General features: G+C 40.3%; 1 protein-coding gene across 2 annotated transcripts; it reads left to right on the forward strand.

Annotated features, from left to right (window-relative positions):
* Positions 1 to 729: 729 nt before the first annotated feature.
* Positions 730 to 8,155, forward strand: LOC105230951 (uncharacterized). 2 transcript variants are annotated; one of them, XM_019992001.3, is made up of 9 exons: positions 745 to 812; positions 3,301 to 3,679; positions 3,751 to 3,865; positions 3,940 to 4,112; positions 4,212 to 4,952; positions 5,013 to 5,246; positions 5,304 to 5,748; positions 5,813 to 7,165; positions 7,252 to 8,155. In XM_019992001.3, exons 3-9 carry the CDS (start codon positions 3,826 to 3,828, stop codon positions 8,055 to 8,057), a joined length of 3,792 nt encoding a protein of 1,263 aa, XP_019847560.2. In that variant the 5' UTR covers positions 745 to 812; positions 3,301 to 3,679; positions 3,751 to 3,825; the 3' UTR covers positions 8,058 to 8,155. The 2 variants fall into 2 exon arrangements, with proteins under 2 accessions (XP_011210307.2, XP_019847560.2); XM_011212005.3 differs by lacking the exon at positions 3,301 to 3,679 and having other exon boundaries at positions 730 to 812.
* The last annotated feature ends 8,429 nt before the right edge of the window (positions 8,156 to 16,584 follow it).

Here is a 16,584-nt window from a genome sequence, read left to right on the forward strand (position 1 = left end):
TTCGCCTATAATTGATTATCAAGTTTCACATACTTTTACCATACCTATGCTGCCTTTGCATTTTTACCATATTTACGAATGCCTTTTATTGTTCGCCCTCTAAAAATTCGAAATTTGTGCATTTTTAGCGTAGATTTCGCTCTTTTGGCTCCTCCTGCTTGTGCTTCTTCCGCAAATTGGCTTACTGTGCTTACTTTTGAATTATTTTTATGTTTTTCGCTTTGCTTTTGTGTGCTCCCATCGCTCTTTGTCGCACTTGCTGTAGCTCCTTGTGCTTTTGCATTGTATGTATAGTATACATATGTATGTATGTATATTGTGTATTATGGTAATGTTCCAAGAAATGCATAAATTCCATGTTTTTATTGCATTTTTAGTGCTCGCTTTTCGTCGTTCAACTGCTCACTTCATGGTGACTTCCCTCATCGTTGGAGAGCGGAAACGCGACCAGACAAATGCTCGTTATCCGCCCTACGATCGTACGCTGTAAGCACTCGTTTACACATATACACAAACAAACACAGAATAACACAAATTCCTTATAATTTGGTAGTTTCGTTTTTCTTTTCGTAAAGCTTTAAGAATTACATTTTCTATTACTGGTTTAATTAAGTTGTCTACTTTTATTGTTATTTACATTAGCTATATGAGATATTGGCAGTTGTACCATATACATACATATATATATGTATATATTCATATAACACATTCCATTAAATGTCAGATAATTTTGTCTGTACAGAGTACCGGCCGATATTAGCATAGGCTCTATTTTCCTTCGTGCAACTTTTTTGGACCGAGATAAGGCACAAGTAAGTCTATATAATTGTTGAACTCTTTTGGACGATTTTATGTTTATGTTATTTAAGAAAACCAACAAAAAAATATCAAATTAGGGCCGGTGGAGTGGTTGCTTCTTAGTTAACATAACACCAACTCTTGTAGTAATCTAAAACAAAAAAACTGAAAAAATTCCTCATTAGTAAAGATGTCGCTATCGAATTGACCTTTGCCAAAGAAAACAAAAATTGACTTGATACAAAATTTAGTCCCTTTTGGACTTTTTCAAATTTTTTTAAATACTTAATATAAAAAATTTCCAAACTACAAGGCAGGCACGATAGAGAGATATAGAACAAAGATTATTGTCCAATTTCAAAGCAATCGGTTCAGTGAATCTTGAGTTGCCATTTCAACCACCTCAAATAAAGTAATTTAGAGAAAAACGCGTTTTCTTGGGTATATGTGAATAAATATTTAGGTATGAGAAAGCTCTGTACAAAATGGATGCTGCGCGAGCTAACTTTTGACCAAAAACAAGGACGAATTGATGATTCGGAGCAGAGCTTGGAGATGTTCCAGCGTAATAAACTCGAGGTTTTGCATCGAAATGTGACAACGACTCCACCATTTCAATCCGAAGTCCAATCGACAGTCATCCGAGTAGACTGCATACGATAAACCAGTTCTAAAGCGTAGAAAAACGTCGACTGCCAAGGTTATGGCATATGTATTTTTGGGAAACGCATGGAATAATTTTTATTGACTACCCTGCAACAGGAGGGACCATCAACAGCGACTATTACATAGCGTTTTTGGACGGTTTGAAGGACGAAACCGCCGAAACACGGGCATATTTGAAGAAAAAGAACCAAGACAATGCATCGTGTTACAAGTCAGTGAAAACTATGACAACAATCCATGAATTGGGCTTTGAGTTGCTTCCGCATCCACCGTATTTTCCTAATCTGAGCCTAAGCGATTTTTTCCTGTTCCCAAATCTGAAAGGAATGCTGGCTGGAAATAAATTTTCGTCTAATGAAGAGGTGATCACCGAAACTGAGGCTTATTGTTAAGCAAATGACAAATCGTACCAAAACCATGTTGTCAAAAAGTTTGAGGATCGCTTTTAATAGTATATAACCCTTGAAATGAACTTGAAGTGAAAGGGAATTTTCAATAGACCTGTTATACCCTTCACAAATAGAAAAAAGTACTTCCAAGAACTTGAATCGTTCAGTCTGTATGATAGTTATATGCAACAGTGACTCGAACTCAACAATTTCTTCGCAGTACCCAGGTACGAAACTGCAGATCGATATCTCAAAAACTGGATTGGGAATAGTTTGGAAGTATTTTCGTACTTTGTCAGCAGATTTTGTTGCAGTCGTATCTCTCCAGTACTACAAGTCACATTGTGACATACCATATAATGTTGGAAAGATGAGATTTTAAGCTTCATTTAACAAAAAAAATTAAATTCGGGGAAGTTGAAAAAAAATTACAGCTGTTCAAAAATTAGCGAAAATGCCACGCAAGCCACCAATAATATTTGCGAAGATTACGGATCCGATCCTGTATCAGTTCGTGTAGTACAACAATGGTTCGCTCGCTTCCGTTCCGAAAATTTCGTTGTGAAAGATACACTTCACTCTGGTCGACCTATGATTGAAAAAGTCAACGAAATTATGGAAAAGGTTGACCAGGACGGTCACATAATCGGTCATGACATCGCTAAGGAATTTAACATTCATCGTTAAATGGTTCTGAACCATTTAAAAAAGACTGGCTACAAAAATAAGCTCGATGTTTGGGTACCATGACACATGAATTGTCTGGGAAAAATTTAATGGACCGCATTAACATCTACGATTCTTTGCTGAAACGAAATGAAACTGAATAATTCCTGAAGCGAATGATAACAGGAGACGAAAAGTGGATCAAATACGACAATAATGTGCGAAAAATATCATGGTCCAAGCATGGTGAAGCTCAACAAATTGCCGCAAAGTCAGGATTAACGCCTCGAAAGGTTAATCTGAGTGTTAAGAGCTGCTCCAGCCTGGTCGAATGATTGATTCCATATAGTCCTGACCTTGCACCATTAACCTTTACTTGTTTCGGTCGTAGCAGAACTCCCTTAATAGAGTAAAGTTGGCTTCAAGAGAAGCCTGTGAAAATTACTTATCGCAGTTTATCGCCGAGAAACCAGAAAAATTTTACACTGATGGAATAATATCTCTAATGGAAAAATGGCAAAAAGTAGTCGAACGAAATGGTACACATTTGGTTCATTGAAGTTAATTATAAAAAAAAATGGTGAAGATTGATTAGAAATACGAAAACACTTTTTCTGCTATCCAATATACAGACGGACGGTCCTACTTCAATTGCAACTGTAAAATTTAGCAGCAAAAACTTTTTTAAACATAAATATTTTTAAACGAAAATATCGTCAATAAAAATTAAAAAATATAATCTGTTCAAGTATTTCCAATTATATTTAACGACGTCTTAAAGATTACTTTTAGCGAAAAAGTATTTAGAGAATACTAAATACTAAAAATGCACAGAATTCAGTGAGCCCATTTCGGAGCTAACGCACAGCTTGCGACAATACGAGTACAAGTTTGACAAACGCATTTTCCAACTACATGAGCGCACAGGTGAACTGACGATTTATTTCAAGAGAACAAGTTTTCTTTGTTTGTTGTACTAACTCAAAGCCAGACGATCGATTTTACGGTAATTATTGCATTACTAGCAATAAAGACCGTCTCTAATTTGGGTAGTAAACAAAATACTCGCGCCGATCGAATTGTGGCTGATCGTTATCGCTATATACGCGAGAGCGCTTGCTAGTCGCTCAGCTAACGGCGAACAGTGCGGTTTGTCTCAGGTAGTAGCGCTACTTGAAAAAAGCTAACCACACAAAAAATAAAAACAAAACTTAATTCTCCACTGCTTCAGCTTTCATCGCCTACTGGGCTTTGTGTGGCAATATTTTGACACTAATCTGGTTTGTTATACGAATCCGGCTATCAAATGACTACTAGTTTCGTTATCAATGGCACGCCTTATGATGGTAAGTTAGCGCAATGGCTTGTCTCTATTTGGCTGTATTAAGCGGAGCTTTCGATTCTGTTTGGGCCGTTACAGTTGATTTGAGCAGCTTGCCGGTCGACATAACGCTGAACACCTTCCTGCGCGAGCATGCCCAGCTAACAGGAACGAAATTCATGTGCCTGGAGGGCGGCTGTGGCGTTTGTATCTGCGTCGTTAGAGGCAAGCATCCGGCGACCGGCGAAACACGCACTTGGGCTGTTAACTCGGTAAGTGGATTCAGAGAGCACATTTGTACTTAGGTATATAAACACATATGTATGCATGTATGTACTTTGGAGAATGCATTTGCCTACACTCGTTTGCAGTGCTTGACTCTGCTGAATACCTGTACGGATTGGCAAATCACCACCATCGAGGGCATTGGCAACAAACGCGATGGCTATCACCCGATTCAAAAGCGCTTGGCCAAACTGAATGGCTCTCAGTGTGGCTTTTGCTCGCCGGCCATGGTAATGAATATGTATGGATTGCTTGAATCCAAGGGCGGTAAGGTCACTTTGGAGGAGGTGGAGAACTCGTTTGGTGGCAACATTTGCCGCTGCACCGGTTATCGACCGATATTGGATACCATGAAATCATTTGCCATCGATAGCAATACTAGGGTGCACAGCGGCTGCTGCGACGACATTGAAGATTTCGAATTTGTCATTTGCCCAATGGCGGGTAGGCAGTGTGTGAGCAAGTGTGACAAGCCCCTAACTATGCTGGCTTATGAAAATGGCACTTATTGGTATTGGCCACATACACTTGCCGATGTTTTCCACGCGCTAGGTCAAGTGGGCAACGATCCGTACATGTTGGTGGGAGGAAATACCGCACATGGCGTCTACAGACGATCCCCGGACATCAAACATTTCATCGATTTGCATGCGGTGCCGGAATTAAAGCGACATTCCATTGTCGGCGAAAAACTTACACTAGGTGCCAATTTGAGTCTCAACGAAGCGATTGAGATTTTCCAAAAGATTTCACAGCGTCCCGGTTTCGAGTATTGCCAGCAACTATGGCAACATTTCGACATGATCGCTCATGTACCTGTGCGGAATGTGAGTGCCTAATTAGACTTCGAAATACTAAACTCGTATTAACCGAGAACTATTTTACAGACAGGAACACTTGCCGGCAATATCAGTATTAAAAAGGCTCATCCGGAGTTCCCCTCAGACGTTTTCCTTACCTTCGAGGCACTCAATGCGCAGATTGTTGTACAGGAGCTTTCAGCGCAGCCGAAGACCATTTCCATACTGGACTATCTGAAATTGCCATTCAATAAGACGGTCATTCTTGCATTTGAGCTAAGAGCATATCTAAAGGGCCGATTCATTTTCCACTCTTACAAAGTAATTTAGTGCCTTAATTGAGTCCTCATTATTCTACTTAATACGTATTAATTTCAGATCACACCGCGGGCACAAAATGCACACGCATATGTAAATGCCGCATTTTTGCTCGATATGGATGTGACTTCTTGGGGCATAGTTAACGCCGCGCGCATTTGTTTCGGTGGCATCAATCCGGACTTCGTGCACGCCACTGCCACCGAAGCATACTTGGTAAGACAAAACTTATTTGATAAGGAGGTTATGGCCAAGATATTTGTGAGTTTAAATAACGAAGTGCAGCCTGATGATGTATTACCGGAGCCTTCACCGACCTACAGAAGAGCATTGGCATGTGGACTCTTTTACAAAACAATTCTGAAGCTTGCGCCGGCAGAGAAGGTGAGGCCGGAGTATAGAAGTGGAGCGGACATATTAAGGCGACCACTTTCATCCGGCACACAGACCTACGAGACAATAGAGAAAAATTATCCGATCACACAGCCGGTGCAAAAACTTGATGGTATATAAAATTACTTAAACTTGATTCTTTTCGTAAGAATAACAATTATTTTCATATCATTTAGCCTTGCTTCAGTGTTCTGGAGAAGCCTTTTATATGGATGACACACTCACAAATTCAAACGCCGTCTACTGTGCATTCGCTAATGCCACCAGAGTTGGTGCCCACATTGAACAGATCGACGCATCGGAAGCCTTAGACATGTCGGGCGTCATCGCCTTTTACACCGCTAAGGATATACCCGGCAACAATAGTTTTGGTGATGCGGCATTTCTATATGAACCCGAAGAAATATTCTGCAGTGATGTAGTTAAATATTATGATCAGCCATTAGGCGTTGTTGTCGCCCAGACTAGTGACATAGCCAAACTTGCGGCCACAAAGGTTAAGGTCATTTATAGTAATCGTCCAAACACACCAATTTTTCCTACTATGACACACGTTTTCGAGGCAGAGGCCAAGGGGCGGACCAAAGCAAGGACGGCTTCTCAATTGAAGGATTTACAACTCTCAGATCAGCCAGATATATCAGCGAGAGGTATTTTCGAAATGGGTGGGCAATATCATTTTACAATGGAGCCTCAAACCACTGTAGCTGTACCCTTTGAGGATGGGTTGCAAATTTGGTGCGCCACGCAATGGATGGACCACACACAGTGTGTCATTGCCAAAATGTTGGCGATTTCAGCAAATGCTGTGCAATTAAAGGTACGCCGGCTCGGTGGCGCATACGGTGCTAAAATCTCACGTGGTAACCAGGCCGCTTGTGCGGCCTCTCTAGCCGCCTACAAACTCAACCGACCGGCGCGTTTCGTACAGTCCATTGAGTCGATGATGAATTCAAATGGCAAGCGTTGGGGTTGCCGCTCCGACTACGAGTTTCACATTAAAAATAATGGTAAGATTGTAGGCTTCACGAATACATATTACGAGGATGCAGGATGTACAACAAATGAGAATCCTATTGAGGATCTTACACAATCAACAGCGAGAAATTGTTATGACCTTAACGACTCAAATTCAAGAGTGTCCGGACAGGCCGTCATCACCGATGCACCCAGTTCAGCTTGGTGTCGAGCACCAGGCTCAACAGAAGGAATAGCAATGATCGAAAATATGTTGGAGCACATGGCATTCGAGGCGAACTTGGATCCTGCGGACGTCCGACGGGTCAACTTAAAGCCGGGGAATAAAATGGTGGAACTATTACCGCGGTTTTTACAATCGACAGAGTACCAACAGCGCCGAAAAGAAATCGCTGCTTTCAATGATAGTAATCGTTGGGTTAAACGTGGACTTGGTCTAGCCATAATGGAGTATCCTGTCAATTTGGTTGGACAGTACGCAGCAACTGTAGCCATATATCATGTAGACGGAAGCGTGGTCATAGCACACGGCGGTATCGAGATGGGACAAGGTGAATGAACACATACACACACACATACACACATATATATATATATTTAACCAAAGCATAACGAATAACATTGCAACATTCTTTAGGTATGAACACGAAAATAGCGCAAGTTGCCGCGCACACACTTGGCATACCGTTATCATTTGTAAAGCTCGAATACAGCGACACAATCAATGGCGCAAACTCAATCGTGACAGGTGGTTCATTGGGCAGTGAGAGCCTTTGTTACGCCGTACGCAAAGCTTGCGATACACTCAATGAGCGCTTGAAACCGGTAAGAGATGCACTCGGCAAAAACGCTAGTTGGCAAAAAGTAGTGACCGAAGCCTATATTAGAACCATAAACATGATTGCCAGCGAACATTATAAGCAAGGCGATATGAAGAACTACTTCGTTTACGGTCTAGGATTAACTGAAATTATGTTGGACATTTTAACCGGCAATCATTTAATTAAACGTGTGGACCTATTGGAAGATGCTGGTGAAAGTCTAAGCCCTTATATAGATATTGGACAAGTTGAGGGCGCATTTGTCATGCTACTTGGTTACTGGTTAACGGAGCACTTGGTGTACGAACGTGAAACTGGGCGACTAGTAACCAATCGTACCTGGACATACAAACCACCCGGTGCAAAGGACATACCCATTGACTTCCGCATCGAACTGCTGCAGAAGAATCCGAATCCTGCTGGCTTTATGCGTTCCAAAACTACTGGTGAGCCTCCAGCCTGTCTAGCAGTGAGCTCTATATTTGCCATACAACATGCTCTGCAATCTGCTCGAAGAGACGCTGGTATTCAGCATGAATGGGTACGCCTAGGAGCGCCAACAACGCCAGAGACAATCGTCTTGAATTCCGGCACTGACACGAAGACGTTTTCGTTGGAATAGTTTTTATAACGGACATTTATCGTAATATTTCTGCACATATATGTATATATTCTAAATCAATGTAACAATCTAAAATATATAGTACTAATAGCGCCGCGTATCATAGTCCTTATTCTTCTTCTTCTTTACTGGTGCAGACATGGCTTAAGAGATTATAGCCTTATCACATGTCAATTGGAGAAACCAAGTCCAGCAAGGTCCTTCTCCACCTGATCTTTCCAACGAAGTGGGGTCTTTCTGTTCCTCTGGTTCCACCGGCTGGGGGGCCAGCGTAAGGTGGAGCTTCTTGATATATATTTTAAGCTCTGAAAAAACCGGTCTGGGTATTGGAAAGATACTACTTCGACGCAGTTCAGGGTACAAAAAGCTCATTCAACATCTTTAAATAACGGAGCCCATTGACAGTTACTGTTATTTAAACCCCTTATTTCAAAAAAGGGTGGCCCTACAATGCACCTTGATGAAACTGCGGAACACGCAGTAACTCAATCTAGGTGAAGTTCCGTCTCGTGGATTATTTCTGGATTTGACTCACTCCAATATGACTACTTTGCCGTGATTGTTTCTTGTACACGAACATACGGATTTCTATGGTACGGTCTTCTTGCGATACTTCAAGATTCGAAAAACAGGTTTACCAACCTCATATTGGTCCATCTAATCGGTGACTGTCGCCAAAATCCCATCAAACTTTTCTTTGGACGGAAATGACGGGCTACAAAGCGTGATACCGCACTATTCAAACCCCCTTTACGGTATTCCAAACTTTCACTGTTATTTTATTTTTAAATATAAATAATGACCCACCAAATGAAAAAAGTAAAGTGATTACTCACACAGCAAAAATGTGATTCAATTATATTTGTAGCAAAATTCGTGCGCCACCCTGTACAGATACAGTCTGAATTGTTGAGTCAAGTCTGCGTGTCAATTGGCAATTACGGAAGTGTGTCTTGCAAAACAACTTGTTACCATTAATTAGTGGTACCACGTAAAACCTATTTAGTTTTACTTACGAGCATTTTGACACCTTAAACATGTACGTTCGTAAAACCCAAGTCGGTCGGTGTAATTATAAATAGATTCCAGCGACCAAAAAAAGTAAGAAACTAAAACAGAAATATAAAAATTTTGGGCACATAAGACCTCTATCAACTAGGATTAGTTGTGAAGCGGAATGGTGCACGGTTTCACAGAGTAAGAAGCTCTAAGGGCAAGCAGTAACCTGTAATGGAAATACACTCTGTTTAAGAAGCATTCGAATAATGACTGAATTGATTTATTTGCTTAAATGTCTTGGTTTTCTTCCGTTAGTTCAGAGGAATACATCTTAATAAATAATTTCTTCTTAGTATGTTCGCTGAACTATGTCAATGTCGGCATTGTCGTATATCTCATACAGCTCATCGTTCCGTCGACTGAGGTATTCGCCGTTGCCAACCTTTATCTCGAAAACTCATAAGCCGACTTATCAGATGTTGTCATCGTCCATGCCTCTGCATATATCATATAGAAGGACGGGTCTGATGATTGACTTCTATAGTTTGGGTTTTGTTCGTCAATAGAGATCGATCGATAGACCATCCATTTTTAGATTGCTATCTTTAACCTCGTAGATAGCTAGCTCGACATCCTCCGTCTTCTTCGCGTAGTTGAGTTACTAAACTAATCTTCACTATATACACAATTCACATTTGGAACCGGTGCTTTTTGTTTACGCTGCAGTTATTAACTGACCAGTGCCCGACCGAGTCCTATGGGTCTATGGCAAGGCTCAATACTTCTACTCCTCTCAACAACGCAAGGTATTATTTTCAATAATAATGAATATAGACAAAAACTACAAAATTAATAATGACAGTGTTTAACATTTTAGTTCCAATCTAATGCAGCTGTTACTCGTTCCCTCAACATGCTTCGTGCAGCACTAAAGGGGGTTATAAACCGCATCATAATGCCGCGAAAGCATAGGGGAGCACTGTGGTAGCGGTGAATGCAGAAAAGTTTTCCCATTATTATGTACCGCAAACTTTATGTTGCACAACAACGCGCGCTACTGCTAACAGAAGCGCACACCGACCCGCGAGCGGAGCACGTAACTCCGTAAGAGTTTAGTGGCGCGCACCTTGCGCAATATGTTTTTTCGCGTTGCTCTCTTCAGCGATTTTCTGAGCAATTTTCTTTTTCTGCGGATATATTTATATATATCTTATATATATACCTATATATTCATTTATATATGTATATATTTACATATGTATGTACCTTCGTCACTTTGACACTTCACTTCTGTTCGGAAAATTGCGGTGTTTTTAAACTACATACTATTGCGTAATTCGCGAAGAAAGATAAACACTAACAACATTAACCATTGCAGCCACTGTTGCAACAAAGATTCAAAAAGCTGCTTTAGCTATGTAACTAGCTCCATCTCTTTAAAAATCATATTAGGGCGGTTACAAAAATCACCAAAAAGTCAGTCCATTTAGGCAAATGGGCAAATCCACTTTTACTGCGCTCCGGATCCCTTAAGAACTTGTGCTTGTATTAATTATGAGAACGCGGTGACTGTATGCGAGGGCTGCTATATATATATCTGTCCTAATAATGAAAATAGGAATATTTATCAACGAAAATGTTTTTTTTTTAATTTTTTTTTCGTTGGATTTGGCTCGTCTTGGAAGACCCACACGGTCGATTGCTGTTTTGTTTCGGGCTCATACGCATAGATCCATGATTCGTCACCTGTGTTATAAACGTCTTTTGAAGCACCGCGATCGTATTTTTTCAGCATTTCTTTACACCAATCCACACGAGCCTTTTTTTGAGCGATTGTCAAATTGTGCAGGATCCAACGAGAACAAACCTTTTTTACGGCCAGGTGTTCATGCAATATCGAATGTATGCTGGTGGGAGAAATGCATAGGCATGCCTCTATCTGAAGGTATGTTACATGACGGTCTTGCATTATCAGTTCACGTACGGCATCGATGTTTTCTGGCACAACGGCTGTTTTTGGACGACCTTCACGGAATTCGTCTTTGAGCGAGCGTCGGCCACGATTGAATTCGTTGTACCAGTTTTTCACAGTGCTATAGGATGGTGCTTCATAGCCATACAAAGATTTTAGTTCATCGATGCACTCTTGTCGTGATAATCCACGTCGAAGGTTGTGAAAAATGATCGCACGAAAATGTTCACGAGTTAATTCCATTTTTTGGCCGAGATGAATTCTTTAATTCACTGTAAATAAAACAATTCACGATTAAATGACAAAACGTTCTGAGTGATGTTATGCTAAAAAATGTCAAACTTTCCAATGGAAATGTCAGATAAATAGTTTTTGGGTCATGGGGTCTACTAAGGGCCTACTAACGGTGAGTGGTGCTTCCAAAGCATTTGCATAAACATAAAGCTTTTCGTTTCACTGACATTGCTCTGCATTTCGCTTTTCTTTCACCATATTTAGTACGCACCGTCATGTCATCATGTCTGACTAAATGCTGCCTATCCAACTCAACTACATGAACGCTTCGGCATTGCCCTGCGAAGTCGCGGAACTACAAACACTTTCCTTGGCAATCTGCCAGGTGCGTAGTGCCCGCTTGAGTTTACTTTCGATTGCAGCGTAACTGCGTTTCTTTAAATTATTACCGCTATGCAGTAATAGCATCAAAAAAAAAAAATAACTGGTAGAAACGAAAATCATTGCATATGCCACTTAACTTAAAATGCTCGGATGCGCAGAGAAAATCAGGAAGACGAAAAAGGGAAGTTGGAAGCCAGAAAGTGACGTAAATGCGTTTAAACAGGTAAATTGCTTTAGTTGTACGCTGTCAACGAGGCCACCTGCAATCATCGCTGACGTCCTAACGCCCGCCTTGCTTCCTCCAGCGTCAGGCATTACGCTCTTAGTCGCTCCCTTTTCAACGCTTTACGCCTTACAACTATTTTTACAGTTACGCGTAGCTCCTTGGTTGTCGTTCGTTCGTACGCATCGTTGTCTTTTCACTTTTATGGCTGTGTTCCCCCAGTTTATATTTCCGTTATGTTTAAAGTTGTTACGCTTTTTCACGCCTTTGATGTCGTAAGCTCCCGCACAACGTCAGTGGTGGTTGGTGGTAACGGTGTATGCTCTGCAACCTGCTGATTTCACTTTATTTAATTTAATAATATAAAATTGACAAGTTGCACATATTACCTGAGCTCAGCACCTCTCCCAGGTACTCCCCCAAAATTTCCTCAAACGTTTTGCACTGTTTAATTCCAAGCCGCGCATACATCAGTTTGGTAGCTGCGATATCAGTTGTACTTCAATTGCTAAGCGGCCTCACTAACGATACCTCCTCCAGTGTATCATACCGTGGGGACCTCAGATCCTTACAGCGTAGCCTTGGTAATGTGAGACAAGTACACACAAGTACCTACAGCCTCTTCTATCGAGAGCCGATAGGAATTTTGTGTAGTTTCAATCTACCATTTTGCACATGACTTGTGCAGTTTTTCACCCAGATGGATCGGTCCGTCGAGTTTTGATTTTCTTTACCATTTATGTTTATTAAAGAAAATACTGTCGAAAATTAGTCAATTTCCGTAGCACTTAGTCTTTGCTAGGACAAAAAGAGTCACCGGGAACGAACAGTATAACAAGCTTGTCCGCTTCGTTGTTACCTCCAGGGTGGTAGTACCGGAATCTGTATGGTCTTCATACTGTAAAGGAGCTGCTCCGTAAGGAGGATGGATATATCCGGCTATTCGTGGCATTTTACACTGAGCAGGCTCAAGAAGTTTACTTCTAAGCATTGGTACAGCCTCCTATGAGAACTGTGGGTTTTGCGAGAAACAGCGGGAAACTCGTGAATACCTGATTCTAAACTGCAGACGCCTCATCAAGTTATTTGTATGGCGGAGTGTAGGGTGCAATAGATTCTAGATCGCAATGTAAGCCTCATTTTATTTCTATCTGTCTATAAATACATGCAGTTATTCTCAGTTATTACATCATCCAGCATACATAATACCACACCATCATAAATTATTTAAAGTAGAATTTTCATAGACCTGGATATACCTTTTCATTCCTTCCTTATATTGATACACTTTTGTTCATCGCAACATTTTATTTATACCAAATCCCTTCTAATGAAATCAATTCCAACGACAACAGCCAATTAAATAAGCAGCTTTTAGTTAGGGATTTGCCACAGTTTCGTTTTACATACATACATATGTATTTGTGTCGTCAACTTCAAGCCGAAGACTATTTATGCTTCTTAGGTATATACATAGTATATCTGTATATCTGTATGTATATATAGATATATGAAATATGGATCGTAATTATAAACTGTCGATGGGGTAGCCGCATAGTTTACAAGTGAAATATGTATAAAGATGGATTAGTATTATGCCGTTATTTCTCTAGATGACGGCAGAGAGCTTTAATTAAAATTTACCGTGAAAAAGCAACAAATCTCTTTAGACAAAAAACGATAACACAAAAGCAATAAAATGTACAGGCTTTACACACACACGCATTTTGATTAACATTACATATCGACTTACTGCTCAGAGAGGCACTAGTTTCTACATATATATGTATGTATATGTATTTATGTAAAGGCACTCATAGAAAATGTTGGGATATGTAATGTTGCGGCGCTCTTTTAATGACTCAACTCATAGTGCCAAGAAGCAAGAACAAAGGCTACCCACTCTCCGATTTGCAGTGCGTTAGCCTTGCTGATGTAAAGCGCCATCGGCATGTAGTCAACGGAATGTCATACGGCACTATCTGTAGGTCACTTATGCTGCAACAACTTGCAGCCGAACGAAATCTAAAAGAGCAAAAAAACCAATATAACAACAACATACAACCATAACAATAAGCTCAAAATTAAAGCCGAATAACAGCAGGCGACGGTACAAGAAAGTCAGCCAAATCAAAGTTCATCATCGAAGAGCTACCGGCCGGCCAGTTGACGGCAGCTACAAAGCCGACAAAGTTGTGCAAATATCTTGAGCTAAGCTTTTTTCAATCAACAAAGTAAAAGAGTATTTCGAGTAAAAGCTCACTCAATCGATAAAAGTATGGTTATAATTGCTCAATTGGAAGTGGCACTGGAAATTTCCATTCAGAGAAAAATAATTTGTTTCGAAGTACGCACAATCTATGAGTTGAAGAGAAATGTGCTTGCGTTCCACAATCTACGTGTATTAACATTCTCAAATTTCCTGGCGCAATCATGAGAGCGCTAACGCTCAGCATATATGATAACTTTTTCATCGCTGCTCTGGAAGCACCATAATATATATTGTATATGATCCACATTTCAGGTTGCTCTGCTTTTCCTTTGATATTTTTGCTTTATATAATTTTGTTATTGTTTTGAGAAAGCCTTTACGCTGCACTGCAGCAGTGGCTTTTCCTTTCTCTTGCATCTGCTATGCTTTCAAAGTGGAACGGGCGTTAGTTGCTTGCAGCGCTGGCTGTCCTCAAGTGCCAGTGATGTCCTTGCTTCCTTAATGAATCACTCAGCTGTCGCTTTGACAGTCATTAATTAATATAATTAGCCTTTTCGCTGCTTTTGTTTTAGTTATTATTATTAGTTGCTTTCTTTTGCCAGTGTCGCTTTCGCCACTTTCGACACTTTCTTTTCAACACCTCATCAACGTTTATCATCATAGCGAAAATAGACACAAAAATTTTACTAATAAAGATAAACAAGAGAACAAGAAAAGTAAGAGTAAAAGTCAGCTTTAATCATCCAACGTGGCAGTAGCTCATACGCTGACGTGAGTTACGAGCCTGATATCCTTAATTTTAAAAATACTTTTCGCCAATATTATTTAATACTTGTATGGCTGAAATCCACCTGGGTTCATATGTCTATCCATAAAATCATATATGTATATACGATTATAATTTTCACCGATCGCCTTACTTTAAATTTCTCTTGTGGTAAGCTTTCATTCTGCTTATTTCTTCCTTCTCTTGCCTTCAGTTTTTTTGCGATTCTCCATTTTTCGCACACACTGTGCTCTCGTCGCCTTTCCCTGTCTGATTACGTCTATCACAAGCTGTACTATATGCTGTTTGTTATCTTATTAAGTGTCGTTGTACTCTTTTTTGTTTTCGTTTACTGGTTAATCCAAGCGTTCTTGATTACGTCTATCACAAGCTGTACTATATGCTGTTTGTTATCTTATTAAGTGTCGTTGTACTCTTTTTTGTTTTCGTTTACTGGTTAATCCAAGCGTTCGCCCCTATGGATGTACCTGGCATCAGTGAAAACACCCAGCACTCGCTCCCACTAACCAAACAAGCAAGCGCACATCCAACGGTGACCGTTCGGCCAACAAGCCGGGTAAATATCCCACTGTGGCATCATTGTGTCTCGACTTGTTTGCAACACCGTACGCACTCGGTGGCACCCACGCAGCTTGACACATGTACGCACTCACGTTAATTGCCATGCTTGTCATTTGCTCGTCAATTTGCATTTAAATTACAAAATTTCCAACCACTTTCGTTTACGACATTAACGAAATGCCATTTATTTTCGGTTACCCTTGCCCCAGTTGTTCATAATACTCCAACAACACTAAATTCGAAACTAGAATTTAGTGTATCAAAAAAACAACGCAATTTCATCGGAGGCGTCATTTCAAAATAATTCAAATTTAAATAACCACCAACAACTTTGCGAATCCATATGAAGAGTAATATATCCAGTTTAGGGCAAAACCCCGCCAGCAATACATATCAACTAACGAAAATAGAAATATATCCATTTGTAGGTTATTTACAAGGCTAACACTAAAAATAGCAAATACGTCCAATGGATTTTGCTAAAGCCCCATTTCGCATTCACCTGACCCCGTTATGTTAGGTTTGGTTAGGTAAATCGGGTGATTGATTACTCGGCCACGAATAATACCAACTAAACAGCTAAAGCGGACTGTACGTTACCCGAACTCGTAGTTATGGATAAAAGAACCGTCGCACAGTGACCGTCTGAAACAAAAATTGATTGAGAGCTCCCTATAATATTCACCTTGAGCTTCAATCTATACGTGAAAATGCATATTGCGCCCCCTCTGCAGCAAATCCGCCCACCAACATACTTTCTTCTCGGAGATATGTGGGCGGAGAAGATGCGGCTAAGACAAGGTTTTGCGGCGCAGTGGTCCTAGTTACCAGAGATGCAGTCGAAGTGAGAAATGATTTCGGAATGTCTCTCTCTGGGATCTTTAATGTATCCAGTTTATCGGAGTCTATTAGGAACTTTCGCAGTAATGCATCTGTCGGCTATGTCCATATCGTATTATTGGCATTGATGCCTTGATAATATTACAAGAGCGTAAGTGAAAAGTATGCGCTATAGAGCAAGCAAATATTTATTACAAGTATCAGACTGATATAAAGCACTCGCTGGCTCAGTAATATCATAGAAAGAAAATTTGAAGTAAAGTGGATGAACCAACTCTCTTAATGACGATGACGTCGAAAAATATATAGAAATGA

This window comes from Bactrocera dorsalis, chromosome 2 (assembly GCF_023373825.1).
Source record: "Bactrocera dorsalis isolate Fly_Bdor chromosome 2, ASM2337382v1, whole genome shotgun sequence".
NCBI classification, from domain to species: domain Eukaryota; kingdom Metazoa; phylum Arthropoda; class Insecta; order Diptera; family Tephritidae; genus Bactrocera; species Bactrocera dorsalis.